The sequence below is a fragment of the Diaphorina citri genome, unplaced genomic scaffold, assembly GCF_000475195.1.
Source record: "Diaphorina citri unplaced genomic scaffold, Diaci psyllid genome assembly version 1.1 scaffold637, whole genome shotgun sequence".
NCBI classification, from domain to species: domain Eukaryota; kingdom Metazoa; phylum Arthropoda; class Insecta; order Hemiptera; family Psyllidae; genus Diaphorina; species Diaphorina citri.
Genome location: NW_007378070.1, coordinates 148858 through 158599, shown reverse-complemented (window position 1 = coordinate 158599; position 9742 = coordinate 148858). Strand labels below are relative to the sequence as shown.

The 9742-nt window shown below is 38.9% G+C and overlaps 2 protein-coding genes across 3 annotated transcripts in view; one reads left to right on the top strand and one right to left on the bottom strand.

Annotated features, from left to right (window-relative positions):
- LOC103510725 (chitinase-3-like protein 1) overlaps positions 1 to 9742 on the top strand; it is a 25270-nt gene that overhangs the window by 3333 nt on the left and 12195 nt on the right. The gene's annotated exons all lie outside the window — the stretch shown is intronic.
- The window catches only part of LOC113468069 (segment polarity protein dishevelled homolog DVL-3-like), a 21057-nt gene continuing 19763 nt past the window's right edge, over positions 8449 to 9742 (bottom strand). The window contains exons 5-6 of the mRNA XM_026824716.1: positions 9009 to 9061; positions 8449 to 8930 (exon numbers count right to left, since the gene is read on the bottom strand). Of these exons, the coding sequence (XP_026680517.1) occupies positions 9039 to 9061 (23 nt within the window). The 3' untranslated portion in view covers positions 8449 to 8930; positions 9009 to 9038. The remainder of the gene's footprint in view (positions 8931 to 9008; positions 9062 to 9742) is intronic.

Here is a 9742-nt window from a genome sequence, read left to right as displayed (position 1 = left end):
CATAATCGCCAAATCCGCGAACAAAATCGCCAAATCCGCGAACAAAATCGCCAAATCCGCGAACAAAATCGCCAAATCGCGAACATAATCGCGAAATCCGCGAACAAAATCACCAAATCCGCGAACATAATCGTGCAAAAACACTTTAACTAAAACACCAAAAAAAAAAAAAAAAATCTTGAATTCCGAACGAAAAACTCGAATACCTATCCCGAATGTAAAACGTCCAGATTTCCTGAAAAACTTGAAAAACAGAAAAAGTGAAGATTGAAGAATAAAATCTATTTTTACTTACCGCAGTTACCGCAACCAAAGTTTATTAGTTTACCAAAGCATGAAAGCATTCAAATCAAATATCAAAATCAACGGTAGAGAGAGAGAGAGAGAGACAGAGACAGAGCGAGTAGTAGGGGCTGAGGGAAGGGGGAGTGCAAGAGAGATGTAAAAATGGATTCGTACATTCGTAAAGAATTAGCCCATCCTTTAGGGCTGTTGGCCCCTACACCTAAGCCTCGGAGTGGCCTTTTTGTGTATCAAATTCAGTTTGGGGAAAACAAATAAGTATACTAATAATTTCCAGAATGGTTAGCTTTGAGGGTAGCGTGCCTGCCTTGTAAGCGCTAGATCGCGGGTTCGATTTCCGCGCGGACTCTATCCTAGACGGATAGCGGCTCTGGCTTTTTCCTATCCTGTTCTCCCTTGCTCTTCGATTTCGGGACGAGAAGAGGAGGCGAGATTGAAAAGAGAGGTAATTAAATGCGTAAGTATGGCAAGATTGAGAGTGTGGTTGTATGATAAGTGTGTGGCTGTGTGGGGGTAGCGCGCCTGCCTTGTAAGCGCTAGATCGCGGGTTCGATTCCCGCGCGGACTCTATCCTAGACGGATAGCGGCTCTGGCTTTTTCCTATTCTGTTCTCTCTTGCTCTTCGATTTCGGGACGAGAAGAGGAGGCGAGATTGAAAAGAGAGGTAAGTAAATGCGTAAGTAGGTATGGCAAGATTGAGAGTGTGGTTGTATGAGTGTGTGGTTGTACTGGTTGTGTGAGTGAGTGGTTTGAGTGAGAGTGTGTTTGTGTGAACGAATGAGTTGAATGAGTGAGTGGTTTTGTGAGAGTGTGGTTGTGTGAGTAGGTCCTTACCACGAGGGGGCTGTGGTCCAGTCCAGTTCGGAGGGTCCGAATAAATCCTCTGGCCGCACTTCTGTGACATCTTGTATCCAGTCCGTTGCTCCAGGGCCCGAATATTAACCGAGTATATGTGCTCTCGTCCGGTGATCTTAAGGAACCAAGGACACTCGTAGATACTTTTCAGGGTCACACCAGATCGGGAATGAGAGGGGTCGAGAGAGGGGGAAGAATAGGCGCCGGCGGCGGGCAGAGACATGCTGATGAGGGATGAATGATCTGGAAATAAGTACATACTTACTTTGGTCAAATGGATACCAAATTAGATTGTATCATTGTACCTAGGTATTGAAAACAGGTACCTAGAAGTAACTTTTGAAAATTAGTAAGTAACTCTTCTTTTCTCTTCTCTCTCCCTTTAACCTAGGTAACCTAAATAGGTTAATGAGGTGAGAGCGATCTCTCTATAAGTTAAATATTAGCTTTAGGAGGTCGTGCATTATTGTATATTATCTTAAATTAAATAAACATGTTATTTTCAATCAATCAAACCTTTCTCCATAGGTAATCTTTTTTCTATGTTTTCTCTCTCTCCCTCTTTCTCTTTCAACTTTGCCCATACCTACTCTCTCTAATCTTTCTCTTTGTCTAGGTATGCTCGCTCTCTCTCTCTCTCTCTCCCTCTCTTTTCTCTTTGTCCATTCTCTTTCTCTTTTCTCTTTGTCCATGCTCTCTCCCTCTCTCTCTTCTCTTTGTCTATGCTCTCTCCCTCACTCTCTCTCTCTCTCCTGTTTTCCTTTCCCTGTCCCCTTTGCTGTCTTAATTTTCTACTCTCTCTCCATTCCTCTACTCTCTCAATCTTTCTCTTCCCTGTCTCCCTCTCTCTTCCATATTCATCTTCATTTCTTTCTCCCTCCCTCTCTCTCCTCTGCTTTCCTTTCCCTGTCCCCTTTGCTGTCTTAATTTTCTACTCTCTCTCCATTCCCCTACTCTCTCAATCTTTCTCTTCCCTGTCTCCCTCTCTCTTCCATACCTATTCATCTTCCCTCCTTCATATTCTTCTTAATTTCTTTCTTCCACCCTCTCCCTCCCTCCCTCTCCTCTGTTTTCCTTTCCCTGTCCCCTTTGCTGTCTTAATTTTCTACTCTCTCTCTCCATTCCTCTACTCCCTCAATCTTTCTCTTCCCTGTCTCCCTCTCTCTTCCATATTCATCTTCATTTCTTTCTCCCTCCCTCTCTCTCCTCTGTTTTCCTTTCTCCATTTTCCCCTTGTCCTCTCTCCATTTTATTTCTCAACATTTCCTCTTTGCACTCAAGTGGAAAGGATTGATCAATTTAGCAGTGGTCAGTTTCCCAAAATGGAAAATACACCCTACATTGCACAAGCAAGTGGTGACATGTCAGCTAAGTAGTGTATTCATACTTGCATGTGCAAGTGTGTGGTAACTTGCATGCAAGTGGCTGTGATTATCCCTTTACACTTTGCAAACCATGTTCTCATGATAACATGGGCCTAAAAACTTGCACACCCACTTGCATGAGTACTAAGTAAGTACTTGAACTTTGGTTTGAAGTTCATTGGCTGACAATCAAGACCTAGGGTCGAATAATGCAAGTGGCTGTGATTATCCCTTTACACTTTGCAAACCATGTTCTCATGATAACATGGGCCTAAAAACTTGCACACCCACTTGCATAAGTACAAGTACCTACCTACTTGAACATTGAACTTTGGTTTGAAGTTCATTGGCTGACAATCAAGACCTAGGGTCAAAGGCTCCAAATTAATAGAAGGTAAGTAAAGTGTATGAAACCATCATCATTGGTTGGAGCCCAAAGCCAGCTTTACAAATTTCCAGTGTTTAGGGTAGGTAATCAATTTAACCAAAAAATAGAAAGTATTTGTCTTCCTGATGTGACCCCTCCAAATATAACTTACTACTACTACTACTACTACTACTACACTTAGGTAACACTTACCTTTTGAATGAAAGTCTTCTGAAATTAAACAAGGGTAGGTATCTTCAAATCTCTTCAGGTAGATTGGTAGCTGTTAGATCTCTCCAGCCTACATTTCCCTGCTTTTCCGGAGGTAGGTACTTGTGAAAAACCACCCGAGTTTACGAAAACGAAAAACACTTTTGGCTCAAAAGAAAGAAACCGTTAATCAAATCACACACAAATCGTAGGATTCGTAGGTAATGAAAAACACTGCAAAAACACTTTCACTAAAACACCAAAAAAAACGTCCAGATTTCCTGAAAAACTTGAAAAACAGAAAATTAGAAAAAGTGAAGATTGAAGAATAAAATCTATTTTTACCGCAACCAAAGAACCAATAACCAAAAGCATTCAAATCAAAATCAACGGTAGCGGTAGAGAGAGAGAGAGAGACAGAGCGAGTAGTAGGGGCTGAGGGAAGGGGGAGTGCAAGTGCAAGAGAGATGTAAAATGTTTTGGTTTTGTTTTTTCTATCCTTTTCTGTTGAACGCTGTTTTTTGAGGCAATCTCATTGGCTAAAAAAATTGAAATCAACCAATCAGATTGCTTAGTCCAAGTCCAAGACTTAAACTCATTGTGGTTATGACTGTCCATTATATCATTGAAGGATATCAGTGATTGAAAGACGATGTCTAATCCCCTTTTCTTCCTAACTTCACAGGTTTTCAGAGAGTATTCTGGAGTTTCTTATTGAACATAATCTGGATGGCATAGACTTGGACTGGGAATTCCCTGGATGGCCAGGTCCAAACAAATTACATGAGAAGCGTATGTTCAGTAAACTGCTCCAGCAGGTAAGAATAATAGTCTAAATTCTTACTTACCTACTTATTTCCGTGTCCATTAGGTAGGCATGGTACCAAGCTAAGAAACACTCGACCTAATCTAGTAGTATTAAAATGCACTCTGCTAGCGTTGTCAGCTTGAAGAATTCTCGTTGCTGGTTCAATTTTCACGGGCGAACCTTTCTCCTAGCCTGTCTTTCCTCTCTCTTCAAGGTCAGGACTATAAGACCTCCAAGCAGTTCCCTCTATGAACCCTTTTAAGAAAATAGTAAGCGCGAACGACATGCACAAAACATTGTTAAAGCGCCTAATAGAAAAAAAAAAAGAAAATAGTAAGAAAAATAAATGAACTAAAAAGGGAGAAGACCTTGGCTTGGCAGTTGTATAGTGACATTAATAATTCATCAAAATACCTAACAAGAACTCCACAGACTTCCTCGGGGTCTCAGGGCTGATTCCAGAAATTTGGTCCAGCTAGTTCCAGACGTTTCCAGGTCTGAATTTAGGATTGAGAACTTAGGACATCTAGAAATTTCTTCGAGTACCTAGGTACAAAAAAAGATTTTGAAGCCAGTTGGTAGCGCGTCTTGTCTTGGTCTTGTTAGCGCTAGACCGCGGGTTCGATTCCCGTCTGGGGCGGATTTTATGCTGAACGGATAATGTTCGTTCTCAGAACGGCTGGCTTTCTCCTATCATTTCTTAATCCAATCCTTCCTTTTCGATTTCGGGACGATGAGACATGAGACCTTGGCATTTCCAGTTCCCTCTATCAAACCTTGTCGCGCCGCTGGTTAATTATTCTTGGTAATTTTTGTCGGTAATTTGCTGTTAGATCAGTAGAAGTTCTTATATAGTAGGTAAATTTATGTAGTTATTTACTTATTGCCTTTATCTATTGTTGATATCACGTATCGCAAAGATAGAAAGGATCAAAGGAATATTGTAGAGACTTATCCGAGTTTACGAAAAACACTTTTGGCTCAAAAGAAAGAAACCGTTAATCAAATCACAAATCCAAATGAAAAACACTGCAAACACTTGAAAACACTTTAACTAGGTAAAACACCAAAAAAAATCTTGAATTCCCAACGAAAAACTCGAATATCCCGAATGTAAAACGTCCAGATTTCCTGAAAAATTGAAAAGAAAAAGTGAAGATGGAAGATGTAAAGAATAAAATCTAGGTATTTTTACCGCAACCAAAGCAATCAAAATTTCAATTTCAAATCAAAACCAACACCAACGGTAGGTAGACGACTAGACGATAGAGACCACGAGACTAGAGAGAGACAGAGCGACTAGTAGGGCCTGAGGGAAGGGGGAGTGCAAGAGAGATGTAAATTTGATGGAACAAAATGGGTACTAAATGATGGGCTTTGGTACAAATTCGCAGCAAAAGTTGTGGTGCTAACTTCACGCACCTGTAAAATGTTTTGGTTTTGTTGTTTCTATCCTTTTCTGTTGAACGCTGTTTTATGTAGGTAGGTATCTCTGTCTCGTTCTCACTATTCCTCGGGGTCTCAGGGCTGATTTCAGAAATTTGGTCCAGCTAGTTCCAGACGTTTCCAGGTCTGAATTTAGGATTGAGAACTTAGGTACATCTAGAAATTTCTTCGAGTAGGTAGGTAGGTACAAAAAAAGATTTTGAAGCCAGCCTAATTGGCTTGGTTGGTAGCGCGTCTTGTCTTGTAAGCATTCCTCGGGGTCTCAGGGCTGATTCCAGAAATTTGGTCCAGCTAGTTCCAGACGTTTCCAGGTCTGAATTTAGGATTGAGAACTTAGGTACCTACATCTAGAAATTTCTTCGAGGAGGTACAAAAAAAGATTTTGAAGCCAGTTGGTAGCGCGTCTTGTCTTGTCTTGTCTTGTTAGCGCTAGACCGCGGGTTCGATTCCCGTCTGGGGCGGATTTTATGCTGAACGGATAATGTTCGTTCTCGGAACGGCTGGCTTTCTCCAATCATTTCTTAATTCAATCCTTCCTTTTCGATTTCGGGACGATGAGACCTTGGCATTTCCAGTTCCCTCTATCAAACCTTGTCGCGCCGCTGGCTAATTCTTGGTAATTTTTGTCGGTAATTTGCTGTTAGATCAGTAGAAGTTCTTAGTAGGTAGGTAATTTTAGTAGGTAGGTACTTATGTATAGTTATTTACTTATTGCCTTCATCTATTGTTGATATCACGTATCGCAAAGATAGAAAGGATCAAAGGAATTGTAGAGACTTATTGTCTGGATGTCTGGACATTATCATTTGTCTGCCAACCTCTAACGGTGCCAGCTGGTCTTATTGGTTATCGGTTAGTTCATTTTCAGTCTATTCAGTGTCATTAGATCCAAGCACAAGGCGACCGCCAGCTGTCTAATCTGGACTATCATAAAACCATAAAAGTAGTTAGGTTGTTAGGATTGTCTGGATGTCTGGACATTATCATTTGTCTGCCAACCTCTAACGGTGCCAGCTGGTCTTATTGGTTATCGGTTAGTTCATTTTCAGTCTATTCAGTGTCATTAGATCCAAGCACAAGGCGACCGCCAGCTGTCTAATCTGGACTATCATAAAACCATAAAAGTAGTTAGGTTGTTAGGTACCTACGTACCGTCTACAATATTGCCAACAAGCTGGGCCCGTCCCTCCGGGAATTTTTTAGCCCGCAGTTTATTCGATCGTGGTTAAAGAAAATCAGTACAGAAATGAAGCTCATGCGGGGCCTTCCTCTTCCTTGTCTTCCTTCTCTTCTTCCTTCAATGATGTTGACTACGAAGTTATTATGCCTGTATAATATATGCCCGATCCATTTGTGTCTTCTTTGTTCTAATATATTCCACAGATTACTTAGTAAATTTAAACAATTTCAATGGTTACTACCAGCCTAGTAAGCTTGGAGGGTAGGGCGCCTGAAATTTTCGGCTAATCAGATTGCTTAATCCAAGAGCTAAACAGAGTTTAAATTCTTGTGGGGACCAGAATCAGAGTTGAAACCACCAAGATTTGAAGATATGTTAAAAGGAATGTACATGGGGGTGTTAAATAAGGTACCTAATTGACAAAGATTTCTACGGAAACGGATCGGATTAGTATCAAATTTGGCATTTGCTGATAAAATATGCTACATTTGAAAAAAGTTTTCTATACATAATTATGTATCATACTGAAAAACTATTTTCCTATAGTATAGGGATAAAAATAAGATTACAAATGCAATTTCATAACAGAAAAAAAAAGACGTGAAAATCTCACAAGAAGAATAAGACTCCACCACCGGGAATCGAACCAGGGTCTTCTAATCGGGGAAGCCAATGGTTTCGACTCCAACCAGCAGCATGTGCGGTACGATCAATATTTGTAGCTTTGGACATCTTCCTCGACTGAAAAATATGAGAGAACACTCGAAATACATAGGAGGAAACATTGTGCAGAAACAGTCATTAGGCTGCGGTTACACCTGATCAGATTTGTGACAAAAATTCTGATTAAATCAAACGCAGAAGTTTCTATGCATGTCAGTCACATTGCTTTCAAAATTTCCGCAACGATGAATCACATGCAAAGTTATACAGTAGTAAGGCAAAAAATCAAATCTAGTGTAACCATAGCCTATTTTTTTTTTTTTTTTCACAAATATTAATCAACTATGATGTATAAATAATGATAAAAGTATAACAATACAAGTCCATGCTACAGTAAATTCACGAAAAATGGGCAAAATAAATAGGAAGAAAAAAAAATATATTATGAAAGATTGGGTCTTTGGAAGTTAGGACGCCCTGATAAGGCTCTTATTCCACAAGTTATAAATACATAATGACGCACCTTGTATAAATCATCATTTGATCAAGAAGTATAGAGTATAAGTAAGAAATATTAATTGAAATATTGCCTAATATAAATTCTATGGTTTATTTACTAGTCTATGTACATAATCATTTACATATGTGTGTGCAAGAGACAGGCTATTGTAAAGAAATCACAAACCTCAAATTCAAACCCATCTGAGTAGGTTTGCATTTCACTGTTTTTTACGCATATCTTATCCGCAAGGTTTGTGTTTTAACTTTCAAGTCCTGCCTTTCAAAATAAAAGCAATAACAGAAGAAAAATGTATAAATAAATTTATTCCTACGCTACGGTAGGATAAAAAAAGTTAGTAGGAAATTTGAGAGAATCATTTCTCATTTCTTTCCTATGATCATTTTGTTTAGCTACTCTAAATTTCAACAAGCTGGGTCCGTCCCTCCGGGAATTTTTTAGGCCGTAATTTATTCGATCGTGGTTAAAGAATACCTATGTACCTACCTAATTTGTTTAATATTCATTTTATTATCATTCTTGATTTGATTTTTTGATTTTACTTTCATGTAATGATTTAAAATCAAGACTAGAGCCCGTTCTCCCTTTATTCCCAATATAAGGTTCAAGTCACCCATCCATTTATTGGCCTTGCTCGGCATAGCTTAACATAGGTGACGCTAAAACCGGTCTTAAAATAACGACTGAAGTGTTATCTAAAACTTTCTCGCTTTGAGTTCATAGGTCATCGCGATAAGTTTCCATTTATATTTCATCGACAAAAAACTCAGAACATACATTTTTCATATAAATGGTATACCCACCCGTATAAGCAGAGCTTGTGCCATTGTTTTGTAGTGAAGCTAACAACCCTCAAATATGTACTGTAGGTGCTAGGTTAGGTGATCGTACTTCTTTTGATTCCGTTTGGAGTTGAACCCAGATCTCTAGCGTGCCAAGCCTGTTTGATATCTATTAGGCCACGAAGGTTACTTTACAATTTATTAGGGAAACTTTTAATGCAGGTTTATAAATCAGATATTTCATTATTGGGAGATTTTTCAAGTCCCTAAAAGTTGGGTCAAGCTTATACGAATCTACAAAACCCACACAGTTAACATTGCTATGGAAGACACTCCCTCTAATGCTAATACATTGCCAGAGTGGAAACTTTGCTAAATAAATACAGAGTAAGGGCTTTTAGGTCAGTGGTGCAAAAGCTGTAGAAAGCAAGTCTAATGCTAATACATTGCCAGAGTGGAAACTTTGCTAAATAAATACAGAGTAAGGGCTTTTAGGTCAGTGGTGCAAAAGCTGTAGAAAGCAAGTGCTGTCTAGTCTATTCAAATGTAATTGGCGGAAAATACTGAAACACAAAACAAAAGGAGAAAATAAAATGAGATGAGAAGAAATGAGGACAAAGAAACGAAATTCAAAACAATAGCAGAAATAATACGAAGAAAACTAAAGAATAAAGTGTTGGATTTAAAATTAGGTAATTATGTAGAACCTGAGAACAATGTCTGTAATCAGCTGTGATCAGGCAAGAAACACCGTGAAAATGACGTTATCCCAAAAAATTGAAAAGAAAAGAGAAGAAATGAGGACAAAGAAACGAAATTCAAAACAAAAGCAGAAATAATACGAAGAAAACTAAAGAATAAAGTGTTGGATTTAAAATTAGGTAATTATGTAGAAACTGAGAACAATGTCTGTGGTCAGCTGTGATCAGGCAAGAAACACCGTGAAAATGACGTTATCCCAAAAAATTGAAAAGAAAATAATGAAAAAAGCAGAGTTGTCCAAGTTTTTGTTCGTTCTCGGAACGGCTAGCTTTCTCCTATCCTATCTTCCTTCTTTTTTCGCTTTCGAGACGATAAGACCAGTTACAATTTCCTCTACTTGAAACCTCTTGAAAAAAAAACTGACCATCGAAAATTTTGACCGAATTAATACATTAGGTGTGTTCTTTCCTTCCTAAAAGGTAAGGAAACTAAAAAAAAAGAAAAAAAAACTGCCGATAGAAAGCAGTTCTAATTACATGGAT